The 17465-nt window shown below is 41.7% G+C and overlaps 1 protein-coding gene across 4 annotated transcripts in view; it reads left to right on the forward strand.

The window, feature by feature from the left end:
- Positions 1–17465, forward strand: part of ARAP2 (ArfGAP with RhoGAP domain, ankyrin repeat and PH domain 2) — a 179100-nt gene that overhangs the window by 87222 nt on the left and 74413 nt on the right. For all 4 annotated transcript variants that reach the window (XM_066279125.1, XM_066279123.1, XM_066279126.1 and 1 more), the window contains exons 14-17: positions 3732–3906; positions 4374–4508; positions 13800–13944; positions 16449–16551. In XM_066279125.1, the coding sequence (XP_066135222.1) occupies positions 3732–3906; positions 4374–4508; positions 13800–13944; positions 16449–16551 (558 nt within the window). The remainder of the gene's footprint in view (positions 1–3731; positions 3907–4373; positions 4509–13799; positions 13945–16448; positions 16552–17465) is intronic.

Consider the following 17465-nt stretch of genomic DNA (forward strand, 5'->3'; position numbering starts at 1 on the left):
CTGGGGGCTACAGCAGAGCTAGTGACCCCTTGCTCAATCCAGCGACCTTGGATTCAAGCTGATGAGCTATGCTCAACCCAGATGAGCCTGCGCTCAAGCTGGTGACCTCGGGGTCTCGAACCTGGGTCCTCTGCATCCCAATCTGTCCACTGTGCTACCACCTGGTCAGGCCTTTAGAATGCTTTTAATGCCAATACTTATTAGATAAGGATCTCCAGGCAAGTAGCATTACGCTGAACATTTTGGAAAATAAGTAAAGACTTTGCACTTCCCTAGACATTATAAGATTTATACAATTGATCTACATTTCTCTTCTGTGGGTTTAGTTCCCATTAACTAAAGTTTTCATCTTTGAATACCTCTGGTATTTGTAAAGTGAGGCCACCAATTGATTAAAGCAGTGGCACACGATAAATTTAAGATTCAGGCTAGGCACCTAATGTAGGATGCCTCAGAGAGATAGGATGGGAGCAGGGAGCCATATATTTATATAGGTTACTATTTAGACATTTAATTTTGTTTGGGTGGTGGTTTTATGAGTGGTAATTATATCATGAAAATAACTGACCAATTATACCAGACATGTTTGGAAAAAATGATGATAGGGGATCATAGAGCAAGGGTTCTAATTAATCTAATTTTGTATACTGGAGGTTCTTAAGAAACAGTGTGTAAACAGTAAGCTGTGGACTTGAGGAAGAGTAGTAATTGGTGAGGCTGGAGAACCAGGGCGTGCCTTCCCCCAGTGGTTCCTCTTGTTTGGATGGTGATGGGGATCTTGTCAGTCGTTCAGTTCAGATGTCCCCAAATGAGGCCTTGTCTGCCACACCACACAGTTCCCATGAGCTAAGGCACTAGGTAGGTTTTACATTAGTTACTAGTGATTGGATTCTTTCTAAGACTGTTTATAAGGAAGTTGACCTATTAGGATTTACTTCCACTTTGGGCTTCTTAAAAATGATACTCTTAATATCAGTAAATAATTTTTACAAAAAAATATCTTATTGAATAGATATTTTAAAAATTTGTGATGTAATGAATGCACACTATTGCATAAGTTTAAGGTATTTATTTTGGTGATTAGATACATTTGTATATTGCAATATGATCACCACTATAGCTTTAGCTAACACCTTTATCACATCACCTAATTATTATTTCTTTTTAGTGATGAGAATACTTCAGATCTAGTCTCTCAGCAGTTTTGAAGTGTGTAACACAGACCCCCCAGAATTTATTTACCTACTAGTTCTTAGTTTGAACCCTTAAACTTCTTCCCGTCTCACGCCTGCTCCCAGCCCCTTGGAACCACCATTCTAATGCTCTCTGTTTCTATGAGTTTGGATTTTTTTTTCAATTTCAGATATAAGTGATTCTATACAATATTTGTCTTTTTTTGGCTGATCTCATTAAGCTGGATGCCCTCAAGGTCTATCTGTGCTGTCACAAATAGTAGGATTTCCTTCTCTCTTATGGCTGAATAATACACTATTATATATGCATACTGCTTCTTTCTTTATCCATTCATTTAATGAGGGGCAGTTAGGTTGTTTCCGTATCTTGGCCATTGTGAATAATAATGCTGCTGTGAACATTGGGATGTAGATATCTTTTCAATAATCTGTTTTATTTCTTTTGTGTATATATATATACACATATATATATATGTATATATATATATTCATTCAGAAGTGGGATTGGCGCATCATATGGTATTTGTATTTTTAATTTTTCTGAGAAATCTCTATCCTGTTTTCCAGCATGGCTGAGCTAGTTTGTATTCCCACCAGCAGTGCCAGGGTTCCCGCTTCTCCATATCCTCGCCGGCACTTGTCTTCTTGAGCGTTGCCTTTCTGACAGGTGTGAGGTGATATCTTATTGTGGTTTTGGTTGGCCTGATGACTAGTGCTGTTGCACGTGTTTCCATGTACCTGTTGGCCATTTAGATGTCTTCTTTGGAAAGATCTGTATTAAGCTTCGCTGTCCATTGTTTAATCAGATTATTTTAAAATTGAGTTGCATGTGTTCTTTATATTTTTGGATATTAACCACTTATCTGTTAAATGGTTTGCAAATACCTTCTTGTGTTCTTTAGGTTGGCTTTTCATTTTGTTGCTTGTTTTGCTGTGCAAAAGCTTTTAAGTTTGATGTAGCCCCACTACGTATACAAAAATCATTGTAAAGACCTATGTCAAGGAGATTGCCACACGCTTCTAAAAAATTTACAGTATCAGGGTTTATTTTTAAGTCTTTAATACCTTTCGAGTTAATTTTTGTGAGTGGTGTAGAATAGGCTTCTCGTTTCATTTTTCTGCATGTGGTTATCCAGTGTCCCACCTTCATTTGCTGAAGACTTTATCCTTTCCCCATTGGTGTTCTTAGTGAATAGATATTTATTGCATACTTATAACTTGCTGAATTCTCTTTTGGTGCTGGGGATACAATTTGTAGTAAAAATGTGCTTATTTCATTAATGAGGGTGAGTTTCAATAGGGGAGACTGACCATGAACAGATGAACGTCAGTGAGTGCACCATAGCAAATACAGTGTTGTGAAGGATAGGAATAGGGCGATGAGAGGGACAAGAAGAAGAAATACATGTGACTAGACCGAGAGGGCAAAGTGGAAGGGGCATTAGCTGTTATATTTTCCAGTACCCTCATTTTTCAGGTACAAAAGAACTAAGACCCAGAGGGGAGAAGGGCTTGCCCAGGATCACCTGGATAATTAGTGCAAGTCAGGTACAAGAATTCAGGCTTCTTGATTCTGCAGTGAAGGAAGCTCAGCTTCTGGAGGTCAGCTAGACCCTGGTAGAAAAGGTAAGTGCTATTGAAAGAGTAGACCCTCCAGGCTGGCACTGTGCATGCATCCTGGGACTCGCTGGCTGCCTCTTAAGCTGTCCGTTGGGATAGTTATTGAGTGATTATCCTGAAGTTTCACTATGGTGGGCAAATTAGTGATCCGTCCAGATGCAACGTCAGGAAGGAGGGAAATAGTGAACCTGAGGCTAAAGTCAGATGGGATCAGGGTGCCGAAAGGAGAGGGTTTGGAAGCCAATGGGAAGCCAATGAAGTAAGAAAGCAGGGAGAGAGGATGAGAAGCGATGTAAAGGCAGCTTATTACCTCGAAAAAAGAAATCAGGTTCCAGCAATTCTGTTTGTACAACGGTGATATATAACGCAAGTCAGTAATGCTTTATTGTGTCTGATTACCGCTTCTCCTCCCCACATACCCCTCTCCCAAAAGGAAAGGTTCTGAATTTGGACTCATCTTTCAAATTACCAAAACACAACAGTAATTGAATCTACAGATCTCGATTAGGATGGGCAGTACATGCATGCATACATACATACATACATACATATAACATTCATATGATGAAACATTTAGTGGACAATCTATTGTTACATTTGAAATATTTTGAATTTTCTGAGCATCAGTCACTATCATAGTATATAAGTATAAAAAAATGTCTTCCAAAGCAAACATCCTGGATTGGGAGGTTTGGAACACATTAGCAATAAAACAGTGAATTGAGACTTGGAGGTCTTGAGTTATCATTGAAATTCAAACAGAGCAGGAGTTTTGTGCCTATTCAAGGCATGCTTAGATGTCTCAGTTAAAAAGGAGTACAGACTTCATAACACATACAAACTGACAGATTTTCACACATTTTAATAGTTAGGAAGTGTTTCCTTCCTTGAACAGGTATGTTTTCTTTCCGTGAGCAGGCTCTGTGTGCTGCTGTGGTGAAATCGGATGTTCTGGAAACAATGGCTTTGCTGTTCAGCGGAGCAGACGTTATGTGTGCAACTGGAGACCCCGTGCACAGCACCCCCTATCTGCTGGCCAAGAAGGCTGGGCAGAGTCTGCAAATGGAATTCCTCTACCACAACAAGTTCTCAGGTTTGTCCCTGTCCTTTCATTAGCCTGTTCCTTCTGATATGTCCCTACATGGCCTGAAGCACAAATCTGTTTATTTCTGAGAAAAGAACAACCATCGTAATGAAGAAAAAGGACGTAACTACCAAAAGAGATGGAGGATGCATAAGATTAGGTTTTCTTTAATTTTAAGAAGTTCAGGAAGTAAATCTTTTATGTTTCTTTAATCTCACAAATGGAAGATTAAAACAGTTAATCCTACATTATCATTTTCACCAAAATTAAATCCGATTTTCATATATGAATAATAAACGTCACTTGAGTGCTTCTTTTGCATGTTTTATGCAAAGTAAAGTGAATATCTGTGTATGTTTATTCTGTGGTATGTTTGAAGTAGTTTCCCTTCTGGCTCGGGACTCACCCATTTATGAGCAAAAGGAAAATTGTTTACATTTTCTATTTCAACTGCATTATTTCTGTGAATTTTCTAGATTTTCCTCAACACGACATTCATTCTGAAGGTGGGTTAAGTCAAGAGTCTTCCCAGGGCTCGTTCCTCTGTGACTTTCTGTACCAGGCTCCGTCTGCTGCTTCAAAACTCTCCACAGAGAAGAAACTGCTGGAAGGTATCTTTTCTGCTCCTTTTAGATTTTGTTACCTGATCAAGCTATATTTTATTATCAAAACAATTAGGTTTAAATTTTGATGGTTTCTTCCCCCCCTGAAGATACTAGATTTGATCTTGTAGCAGAGAAATCTATTTCTTAGGATTTATAAACGCTTCCAGGTGCAGATACGATTTCCTGAACTGCAGCGGGTTTACCACGGGGTGGAACGCCCAGTGAATTCTCAACAGAACTCGCTGATGTTTGTTGCAGGGCCAACCGATTCTGTTCCAGGATTTAAGGGTTCTTCCAAAGAAATGTGAAACTCAGCCCCTTCCCTTTAGGGACAGACTCTCTAACTTGGGAGATAAGATATATAGATAAATGTCAACACCTAGGAAGGACTGGCGAGTTTTCAGTGCACATTCTGTTAGAATAGTGAGTGATGTTAGGTCATTCAGTTTGTTCGGATGGTAAGTGGTGTGCGGATGTGTGCATGTGTGTGTTTGTGTGTGTGTGCGTGTGTGTGTGTGTGTGTGTGTGTAAAATAAAGCTTAGCGTGGTTTTCAAATAATGATGGGAATTAATTGATTTAACAGCCTATTCTACGTTTGGGGAATTATCTGAGCGGCATCTCCGCAGGCATTTATCCACCTAGCTCCTGTGTCAGGTGTGTGCGAGGCAGGCATTAGGAATACAAGAACGAGAAAGACACTGGCCCCATGCTCCCATGCTCATGGGACAAATATTTGAACTAATTTTAGAAATATAGGCAGGAAAATATGAGCTCTGTCTTCCTGAAACAAAAGGAATTTAAGGGCGACTAAGCTGTGCAGGTGGAGAGATGGTGGGCGGTCCGAGGCTCAGGGCCCTATTGGTTCCCGGTGGCACAATCCAGCTGCGTTCCACGCCCCACAGGAGCAGTAGGATCAGAAACCCACTTTAAAGTGTTAATCCGGATCCTTGTGCTTTTGAAGTGATTATTTCAGTATGAACGCCTCACTTCCAAAAAAAAATTACTTCCCTAAGCAGAATTATGTTGGGATTAGCTGTCTTTCATTGGGTTTTTCTGAAAACGGGCAGTCTTTTAGTGAGCATTTACTATATGTGAGGCGTTGTTTTAGGTACTTTACATACATTAATTGTAATCCTCATAAAAACTCTGCAAGATAATTGATATTATGCGGATTTTCACATGAAAAATGGTGGAGTTCAGTACAAAGCAGAGTTTGACATCTGAGTTGTGTTACCATTGTTACTGTGACACTTTGGGCTGGTCACAGCGCGCTGGCCGATGGCACTGGGCTGTCAGAGCATGTTTGTCCTTGGAGTTTAGATGTTTTTGATTCTCTGAGCAATTGGATTTTAGTGTCGCCCTTAAGTCAACCTAACCAATAATAAATTGCGAATTTTTACAGAGATTTTCCTCATCTTCTGTTACTCCTGGTTCAGTGTTAAACTCTTAAGGACTGAAAGTCGACTGCTCAGAGAAAAGGGAGAAATTACCTAAATGATCTGTGAATAGACTATAGAAATTATTGAAACAATTAGATAATAAGGCAATTAATGTACTTGTAAATAAGTTTAACCAGATTTCTAGAATGTTTCTTCTAAACAGTAGGCAATCTTAGACCCACCCGTCAAACTATTATATGAAGTAAGAAATCTGAAGTATAAAGACTTTTTTCCCCAAAGCTTTCCAGTATGTCATAAGCACCCTGCAGGCTAAAACCTTGACAATTGTGGTTATACTATTTATAGACTTACCAGTTTGACTGTTTCCTTGAAATAGGTTTTTTTTCCCTTAATTATTTGAGGATTGAATTGATGTTTTAAACTTGTAACTAAGCCATTGTTTCCTTTTATCTTTTCTAAATCAACTATAGATTCTTTTTGTTGCTGTTAAAATATATTCGAAAAAGCAGAAACTGGTGCATTCTGTGTATGTGCAATTTAATGAGGGATGTTTTCTCATTGTAGCACATCTCTTTCAAGGAATATGAAATGGAGCTTTGGCCTTTGGCTGTGCAGCACACAAAAGTTAATTCATTGGAAATCATCCGTCATGGTATTCTGCGGTGGTCTCCATTTCTTCCATCCAGTTGGTCAGCAGGGTCTATTCTTTGAAACTCAAAATGGATTATGAATCAGTTGGCTATTCTCTGTCTGCACTGATACAATTCTAGCTCCAGCCACTATCGTGTCCTGCCTGGGCTGTGACAGCTCCCTCACTTTTTGCCTGTATCTGCCCTCGTTCCCTCCAAAGCAGTCTCCAAAAATCGGACTCAGTGGTCCTTAAAAGTTTCAATCAGGTCGTGTGCTGCCCTTGTTCAAGTCCAGTTGAATGGTTCCCCATTCCAGAGCATAACCCTGCTCCTTATTAGGACCTAAAGACCCTCTCTCTCCTGCCTTCTCTCTTTCGTCCCATAGTCTTCCTTCCTTCGCTACAGCATGCCTGGCCACACTGGTTTCCTGTCTGTTTCCGCAAGGTGCCCCATTCTTTTCTGCCTTGTTTGGATCGTGCCAATTGCTATTCACTTTGCAAGGAGGCCCCTTCCTCCGTTTTGGCTCCTTCTTTCGGGGATCAGCGGAGCGCTGCCTGGTCACACAGAGCCGGGCCCTCTGCTCGCGCGTTCCCGCTGCCAGCCCTTCTCTCTCAGGGTCCGTGCCCGCTCCATGGCAGCGCTGCCTGGTCACACAGAGCCGGGCCTTCTGCTCGCGCGTTCCCACTGCCAGCCCTTCTCTCTCGGGGTCCGTGCCCGCTGCATGGCAGCGCTGCCTGGTCACACAGAGCCCGGGCACTCTGCTCATGCATCCCCACTGCCAGCCCTTCTCTCTCGGGTTCCGTGCCCACTCCATGGCAGCGCTGCCTGGTCAGACAGAGCCGGGCCCTCTGCTCGCGCGTTCCCGCTGCCAGCCCTTCTCTCTCGGGGTCCGTGCCCGCTCCATGGCAGCGCTGCCTGGTCACACAGAGCCGGGCCCTCTGCTCGCGCGTTCCCACTGCCAGCCCTTCTCTCTCGGGGTCCGTGCCCGCTGCATGGCAGCGCTGCCTGATCAGACAGAGCCCGGGCACTCTGCTCGTGCGTCCCCACTGCCAGCCCTTCTCTCTCCATGGCAGCGCTGCCTGGTCAGACATGGCCCGGGCCCTCTGCTCGCGCGTTCCCACTGCCAGCCCTTCTCTCTCGGGGTCCGTGCCCGCTCCATGGCAGCGCTGGGCACACCAAGGTGCTCCCTTCTTCACTGGCCTGTGTCTCTTTCCCTCCAGAGTGAAAGGTCAGTGGACCCTCAGCATTTTCTGGCTTATTCAGGATTTTTAAATCATCGGTGCCTCAAACCGTGTTTGACACGTGGTGGTCGCGTGATCACTCTCTGTTGAATAAACGATCATTTCCCAAATCACGTTACTACCAGTGAAGAAGGGCAGGTGACTTGTTAATATTTTGTGTTTCACCTGTGTATAAAAATACTACTTGCTGGCAAAAAAACAACATTTTTTTTTGTTCAGAAGGAGCCTACTTAAGAACAAAAGAGAAAAAGTCAAAATACCAAGAAGCCTGCAGTTCTCGTGTTTTTGTTTTTCTCTTTCTCTTTGCCCTCAAGATCCTGTCGTGGCATTACTCCTGTTGAGCACCAGCTTGATGGAAAAGATGAATTATTCGGAGAGATTTAGAGATTAAAGTGTGGTTGTCCCCTCTGCCTCTGAGTGGCGGGCACCCAGACCGCGCCATTCCATCAGCGCTTGTCCGGACGCCAAGGAGCCGAATGATTAAACGCCGAGAAGAAGAGCGCGCGGCCCTTCAGAGCTACAGAGGCCTCGGACTGTCAGCGCAGGTTTCTAGGACTTGAAGTTCTCCTAGCCTCTGGTTATGAAGACTGATCTGTGTTTTCCTTTTCCTTCTCAATTTAGAGCTCGTGCAAAGGAAGATTGATGGCTCTTGTTAACCCTCAGTGCAGAGCTGAAGGATAGCGTTCTGCTCTTGTTTTCTGGTCTTTTCCCTCAACCATGATTTTTCCCCTTAGCAGTTTACTTTGGGTTGTTGACACAGTGTTTGATTTTTAAAAAGAAAGTTATTGATAGGGTTACTAGAAACTCTGTATCATCTGTTTATTTTTAATTTCATAGATTAGCATTGAGGAATTTTGGAGATCTGTTGTTTTATGAATGCCTGGATTGTACAGTTTTAAGAAGTGTTTCCAAGGCTAAAACATTAGTTTTAAATGAAAATGATTCCTAGTGTGTATTGTTATTTTTTTTTATTTGAGAGAGAGATAGGAAGGGAGACAGAGTGAGAGAGGAGAGAGAGAGAGAGAAAGCATCAATTCTAAGTTCCACCTAGTTGTTCCATTCAGTTGTGCACTTATTGATTGCTTTTCATCCATGCCCTGACCAGGAATCGAACCCACGACCTTGGCATGCGGGAATGACAGTCCATCTACTGATCCACCTGGTCAGGGCCCCTAGTTGTATTCTTATTGTCAGTGGATGCAGTATACTGTCAGTTTAGGAAATTCCTCATCAGGCAATGACTTCATGCTTTCTAAAAATAAGTTTCACCTTAACTATCTCAGACTTATTGTGCACATAGGTGTTAGAAGGTAAGACCTCTACTCTACCCTAATACATTTTAAAAATGGACATACATGCTTCCCCTGTACAACAGGCATGGAGAGGTAGTACCTGAAGGAGTTGAGACTGGAGCTTTGTGAGCTCACTGCCTGGCTCCTGCTTCCCACTCGGATGCAAAGTACTTGTGTGATCTTGGGAGAGTCGACGGACTGTTTTGTGCCTGTCTGCAGGATACAAGGGAGGGGTAGATAGTAATGGAACTGACCTAATGGCGTTGTTCTGAGGATGCAGTGAGTCAAGGTACATGAAGAGTGTAGAACAATGCACGGCACGTAAATGTGATGATAACGGGATGAGGAGGACAAGGAGAGGCCATGAAGGGACTGCTTCTGGTTTCCAGTAAACCCTTGAGTTTAGGTAGATCCTACCGGCTGTAGGGTACAACCGAAATCTCCAACGCTCACATCCGTATCACTTCATAGTCGAATTTCAGTAGGTCGTCTCTGGAGTCCTTCATCTGTGCTTGAGTAATTTCTAGTACTGGTTGTCATCCCTGACCTAAACATTGAGATTGAATAGAAGGAATGGACAAACCCTCCCGTCAGTCCGACCGCCATCACATGACCTTGTATCTGTTGAGCAGCTTGCGTTCTGAGGGGTATCCATTGTGAGTGGCCCCAGTTTGGTTTCTGGTAGATGTCTTCTGGTAACTGAATAATAAGTAATAGTAAGACTTCTTCCATAGCCAACAAGGCGTCATGGATGGAGTTGACATTTCTCAAGGTCGGAATCTGCAGAGCATATCTGAAATTGGCCTACGCAGACCAATGCAGTCCAACATAATTTTGTTGCAGCTTTTCATTGCTTCCCAAATGAATAGGAATGTCAAGATTTGCTATCACAGCTTTGTTATTATAAATCCTCAAAGGTAATATCCATGTCTCTCCTGTCTGACCTCTGGCCCATTTTCACTTATGAAAATGAAGCTAATCAAGGGTTATAGGGATGATAATGCTATAGGACTGAAGCTCCTCAAGCCCATATTTCTCACTTAAAATGAGTTTGTACTCACCTTTTTAAAGAGCTCTGTCGTTTGTTTCTCGTTAGCATTTGCATAATTAGGTTCTGCACTTACATTTATTTTATGTGTCATGTATTTGGCACTTTTTGTTTAAGACCTCCCAAGGACTCGCACTTGTCTACTGAGAAAGGTACAGACTCCTGAACACCTGTCACATGGGACTGCTGGGCCCGGCCTCGGCCGGAAGCCTGTGGTCCTGTTTCCCATGTCCCAGCTCCATGTGTAGTCCGAGTTTCTGGCCAAATAGGTTTCCAGTAGTTTCCTCTTTCCATGACTTTTCTCACAATGTTTTATCCCCAAAATTATGGAATGATTGCCGTTCAGAATGCCTTCTTCGCTACTTTAGAAACCTGCCTTTTTAGTCATAAATGACTAATTCAGAAGCTGTGTTTTCCTGTGAATTTTTTTTATCACTTCAGACCTAGGCTAGCTTCCCTCCATGAAGCATTCACACCCCGAAAGGTACCACCTGATGGTTGTTATTCCAAAAACAACTCCCCTTTGATTGGATTACAGCTGCCTGTGGACTGAGGATGGGCTGGAATTTCTACCCTGTGCCAGTGATCAGTGCTCTGAGCACATGTACATTTCTTTGCTTTATTCTTTTGTGTGTGTGTGTGACAGAGAGAGGGACAGACAGGGACAGACAGACAGGAAGGAGAGAGATGAGAAGCATCAATTCTTTGTTGCGGCACCTTAGTTGTTCACTGATTGCTTTCTCGTATGTGCCTTGACCATGGGGCTATACCAGAGTGAGTGACCCCTTGCTCAAGCCAGCAACCTTGGCCTCAAGCCAGAGACCTCAGCTTCAAGCCAGTGACCTTTGGGCTCAAGCCAGTGACCATGGGGTCATGTCTATGATCCCATGCTCAAGCCAGCGACCCTGCGCTCAAGCTGGTGAGCTCGCACTCAAGGCAGATGAGTCCGCGCTCAAGCCGGCGACCTCAGGGTTTCAAACCTGGGTCCTCTGTGTCCCAGTCTGAGACTCTATCCACTGTGCCACTGCCTGGTCAGGCTCTTTGCTTTATTCTTTTTTTCTTTTGTATTTTTCTGAAGTTGGAAACGGGGAGGCAGTCAGATAGACTCCCACATGCGCCCGACCGGGATCCACCTGGCATGCTCACCAGAGGGCGATGCTCTGCCTATCTGGGGCATCGCTCTGTTGCAACCAGAGCCATTCTAACGCCTGAGGCAGAGGCCATGGAGCCATCCTCAGCGCCTGGGCCAACTTTGCTCCAGTGGAGCCTCGGCTGCAGGAGGGGAAGAGAGAGACAGATAGGAAGGAGAGGGAGAGGGGTGGAGAAGCAGATGGGCACTTCTTCTGTGTGCCTTGGCCGGAAATCGAACCTGGGACTCCTGCACGCCAGGCCGACGCTCTACCACTGAGCCAACCGGCCAGGGCTCTGCTTTATTCTTTACAGAGTTATTTTAGGCATCTGAGTACATTGTTTTAAAATTATTTTATAACTTAGTACTTTGACTTTTCCTTATATTTTAGAAATCTGAAATAAAACAATACCCTTTTGTGTCTTTTATGTGACTCAGAACATTAGGGTCCCAGAACAATACATCACCTTCCAGCAGGAATGGATGGGCTCTCAGTTAGATTTCCTTTCCAGTAGCCATAAAGAAATTCTTTGTGCTGTTTTCTTCTGCAAGTTCCGATGCAGCCTTCTGTGTGGTGGTCACATTCTCAGAACGCAGTGGTCCTACAGTTCTCGGGGGCCTTGCCTTTCGAATGTTCCTCCCCATGCTGGTGTTTGAGGCTGAATACATCGTCTTTTCTTCTACTTCTCACAGCCACTCCACCCATGATAAAGGGAAATAAGTCTTTCTTGTCACATTTCATTTGTAATTATTTTAACATAATTTCAGACTTACAGAGAAGTTGCAAGTATTGTACAAAGAATCCCCATGTATCTTTCACCAGTCATCTCAAATATTAACGTTGTACATTTCTTTACATATGTATTATATATGTACATACATACACATATGCACATGTATATGTATTTTCAGAATTACTTGAGTAAGTTGCAGATTTGATGCCCCTTTAGTTCTCAGTGCCTCAGCCTGTATTTCTTAAAAATAAGAGTGTTCTCTGAAGTAACCACATATAGTGATCAGAATTGGAAAATTACTTGATTTATAGACTTTCTTCATTATATCTGTACCTATAGACCTTGTTTAGTAGCCTTAATGTCTGTAGATTTGATGTGTATTTCAAATGCAACATTGATAGTTATTTATATAACTTAGTTCTTCGCAGTAACTTAACAATGTGAGAGTGTGTATAGTCTAGAATCCAAAAGAGGATGGTGAGGTGATAATTTAAAAATAATAATAATAATTTATTTCATCTAGGGAAAGTGAAAATTTCAAATAACTTTTCTTTCCTTGAATTACTTTATTGAAATATTTGAATTTAGTATTTTCCCTCATTTATAGAGTTATTAGGCAAACCGAACTTTGAATTACATCATTAAATTTTAATAGAAGATAACACTTTCTGAGTTTAATTTTCACATGTTAGTGCCTTTCAATAGGAAATATTTGGGATGGTGGTTTTTCGTTGTTGCTTAATTAGCAAGGCTCATTATTTTACTTTATAAGTGCGAGTTAAAAAGGAACAATGAAGATTAATAACAATTTGGCAATACAGAGACATATTATATATATAAAATCATTGTGTTTAGTTGGCGTTCATCCCTTTTGTTTCAACTCCTTTGCATTTATATTTTCAGTGCCTGTGGTTTAGTCGGGAAGTAAGCTAAATGCAAAGAGTACTTTTGGAATGTATAATAATGTGTAACCCATTAGAAGACTGTAAGTGGTGATACACAGTGTATATTTGCACATAATTTTCAGAATTCAGTGGGAGCAAAGCAAGCCATAACAGACAGGTGTCTGAAATGACACCTTCCCAGCCCCACTGTCTTTGGACTCCACTGGAGCAAATAAGCATCTTTTTTTCAGCTACCCCAAATTTTATTTAAAAAATAAAAAGACAAAGCATAAACAACCATTAGGTAATAGTTCTTGACTTCAATCATCAAGTCCTCCGTTGAATTGTAGCAATTAATAGCTTCTTACCCCACACCTGCGGAGACATTAGCCTCTCCAAGACTTTCTGGGACTTTACAGAACGTTACTTACTTCTTGTTGACCTCATTTTGCATATCTGAAGGTACCAGCTATTGCCTGTCAGGCAAATCAGTCATTTGCTAAGTCCTCTAATTCTCTTCAGTGATCCTCGTCCTTCTGAGTCCCGGAACATGGGATCTGCATGTTCTGACCCCTTCTTCCTCTGTACACCTGAGATCAGCAATCGTCTCACTTTTCACCTTATACTTCTTTCCTGCCTAAGTCTGGACAGATCTCAGTCTTGTCTGTTTCAGAGTTGTTTTGCAGCTGTGCTTTATGGATCTACCTGATTCACTGGTCATCAGTTTCACCGTTATTTTTGTATACATCCCTTGCTACTAGATTATACATTTTTTTGAAAACAGAGTGTGACAACTTTATGTCTCATGAAGCAATAGCGTGCTCTTTACATGAAACAGAAAATTAATTCATTTATTTAAATGCAGTCATTATTTAAACATTGTATTTTTTATTATAATTGTGATAGGGTTCAGTTATTATTATTATTTTTCCTTCTTAGAGACAAATAAAAAGTGGTGTGTTTTTGAAGGAGGCTTCTTGAGTTACTATGAAAATGATAAGTCTACCACACCCAATGGCACCATTAATATCAATGAAGTCATTTGCCTGGCTGTCCATAAGGAGGACTTCTACCTAAATACAGGGTAGGTCTATCATTGCACAGGCAGGATGAGGACACTTTCTGACATTTATCATACCAAGTAACAAGAGTTTCATTATTTCAGTGCCTCAGATGTTTATTGTGGGAGGGTTTGATCATTTCTTGAAGCCTACTCACTTTGCAGTTCCTGAAAGTTCCTGAGGGAATTCAGTACAAAGTAGAATATTATATTCAGTGATATGAAAGGCTAACATATCTGCATCTAATCAGAAGTAAATTTATAGTATTCCATTCTTGAACATGTAGCCATCTAATTTTTAAGATTTATTATTTAAAATAGTGGAACAGGGTTAAATGTTATGCATTCATTTAATGCACCACAGTTCAAATAGATAGCAAAGGAAAATACATTGTCTCATAGAATAGTTTAATAGAGTTTTTCGTTGTTTGTTTTTCAGGGACAGAGAGATAGAGAAAGGGATAGATAGGGACAGACAGACAGGAACGGAGAGAGATGAGAAGCATCAGTCATCAGTTTTTTGTTGCAACACCTTAGCTGTTCATTGATTGCTTTCTCATATGTGCCTTGACTGTGGGCCTTCAGCAGACCGAGTAACCCATTGCTCGAGCCAGCGGCCTTGGGTCCAAGCTAGTGAGCTTTTTGTTCAAGCCAGATGAGCCCGCGCTCAAGCTGGCGACCTAGGGGTCTCGAACCTGGGTCCTCCCATATCCCAGTCCGACATTCTATCACTGTGCCACTGCCTGGTCAGGCTAATAGAGTTTCTGTGACAACTTTTAGAAGCAGAGCATCAAAGATCTTTGGTGTGGAAGTTTCTGATCACATTTTGTGATGATATTAATGCAAAAGTAAAAATAAGGAGCATGGAGCATAGTATTTAATGAAAATTTTATATAAGGGAAGAGATTTGCAAAGCTTTGTTACTTACATACAATTTCATGAAACATTATTACGTAATGACCAATATATTCTAGTTGAGATGGCTGTTGTTTGCTCGTAAGTCAGAATTTATTTATTATGCAAACAAAATTGATTACTAGTTGATTTGTTTTTATTTTAATCTTAACAAAGCTTTTATTCTAAATATATTATCAGTGTACTCTATCTGACCGTGAAATGTTAAAATAAGTTTACTCAATATATTAAGCTGCTTAATTAGTAAATAAAATAAAATTTAAAATAATTAATGTTAGGTTGCCAGCATAAAATTATTTAAAAATGAAACATTCTTGATAGAATGGTACCAATAGAAGTGGATGTACAGGAGGAAGCATGTACAGTGAAATGCAGTTAAAGAGTAATGTTTGCAGCCGGATTCTGGATTACCTTAGATAGCATATTGTAGAGTTTGAGCTCAGTAATGTAGGCACTGAGGAGTATGCAGGTTTTTGGAAGTATGCTGGATATAATTGGAAGGAAGAGATTGGAAGAAGAGAAACTCTAATTACTGAGAGTCTAACTTGAAGAAGAGATGATTAAAAAAAAACAGTGGATTGAGAGAACACTGTGATTGATGTGATAAGATTAAATGTCTGACTAGCTACAATAGATGAAAAGCTGATGTTAAGGGGAAGAATAAATTAAACATGATGGTTTGTTGATAAGGTAGATGGTGATGCCTGTAAATTGGAACATGAAGGAGATGTAATGAGTTTGGGGTAAAAAAGAGGAAGAGGGAAGATAACTATATGATATAGGGTATTTTGAGGGCTTTTTTTTTTTTAAGTGAGAGGAGGGGAGATAGTGGGACAGACTCCTGCATGTGCCCCAACTGGGATCCACCCGCAACTCACATCTGGGGCCGATGTTGAGACAAACCAAGCAAGCCACTGGCTGTGGGAGGGGAAGAGAGAGAGAAGGAGGAGAAGCAGAGGGTTGCTTCTCTTGTGTGCCCTGACTCGGAAATGAAGTCGGGACGTCCATATGCCAGGCCAGTACTATCCACTGAGCCAACCAGCCAGGGCCATTTTGAGGGCTTTTTTAAGGTAATAGGAGAGTACATACTTAGCATGTTCCACAAAATAGCTGAAGCTGTGGATGAGAAACCAATTCAGAATTCAGGACCTGGGATAGTGCTCTAATTTTTTCTATAGTAAGGAGATGAAATTTTGGAATAAGATGCAATGATGGAGGGAAACTTTGTGAAGTAAGACGAGAAGAGGGCTAATTAGAAAACTGTTCAGATAGTGTTCGCTTAGAACAATTTGGTTCAAGTAAATCCAGGAGTGGCCTGAGAGGAAGACAAGACCAAAGAAAGCCCTGTGCCACAGGAACCAACCGGGGAGGGTCCAGGACATCAGCAAAGCCATGCACTGTAGCGATGAAGCAATCAGAACACTCTTCCTTTTATATGACCCATTTAACTCATTTGAATAAAATACACTTAGAACAGAAACATATGGTAGTTTGATTTCACAACATTGTTCTGTTTTCAGACTGAATTATATTTAAAAAGTTGACCATCATGTGATTTATTTTCATAAGAGCCAATTATAAAAGTGCGATCTTTTTATTTGTGTGTGCCATAGGCCCATCTTTACCTTTGAGATCTATTTGCCCTCGGAACGTGCGTTTTTATTTGGAGCTGAAACATCTCAAGCCCAAAGAAAATGGACAGAGGCAATAGCTAAGGTATTTAAATATTGCATTATTACCCTAAATCCAGGGGAGTTTTTCAACTTGGGGTCTGTGGTTGAACTTTAGAGGGCCACGAAAATATTATATAAGATCCTGGGGAGAATGTCCATTCTTCATTAAGTTTTCAAAAGTTGTCAATTTTTAATTTAATTTTATTCATTTTAGAGAGGGAGAGAAAGAGGGGGGGGGAGGAGCTGGAAGCATCAACTCCCAAATGTGCCTAGAGCGTCGGCCTGGCGTGTGGAAGTCCCGGGTTCGATTCCCGGCCAGGGCACACAGGAGAAGTGCCTATCTGCTTCTCCACCCTCCCCCTCTCCTTCCTCTCTGTCTCCCTCTTCCCCTCCTGCAGCCAAGGCTCCATTGGAGCAAAGTTGGCCCGGGCACTGAGGATGGCTCCATGGCCTCTGCCTCAGGCGCTAGAATGGCTCTGGTCCCAACAGAGCGACGCCCCGGATGGGCAGAGCATCGCCCCCTGGTGGGTGTGCCGGGTGGATCCCGGTCGGGCGCATGCGGGAGTCTGTCTGACTGCCTCCCCGTTTCCAACTTCAGAAAAATACAAAAAAAAAAAAAAGTTGTAGTCAAAAGAGGTGAAGAACTACCTTCCTAGAGCCTTAAGTGGAGAAGAACTTCATATAGGACCTTGGGGAAATCATTCTTCAAATAAAGCCATGTTTTGATGATTAAGTGTTTTTTTTCAATATTGTAAAGTCATTTCTGTGTATGTCTTTATGGGTAGGTATCTTATTCATGATGTACACAAAGGGGAGATGGAGAGATTCTGTAAAAGATACAAATGAAGACAAACAGTGAAGGTTGACATTTTGGAAAGTACCACACACATTGACTAAGAGAATGTCTTTCTATTTCAAGTCTACATATTTCAAGAAAAATGGCTTCAGATGCTGCCA

This window comes from Saccopteryx bilineata, chromosome 5 (genome assembly GCF_036850765.1).
Source record: "Saccopteryx bilineata isolate mSacBil1 chromosome 5, mSacBil1_pri_phased_curated, whole genome shotgun sequence".
Taxonomy (NCBI): Eukaryota; Metazoa; Chordata; class Mammalia; order Chiroptera; family Emballonuridae; genus Saccopteryx; species Saccopteryx bilineata.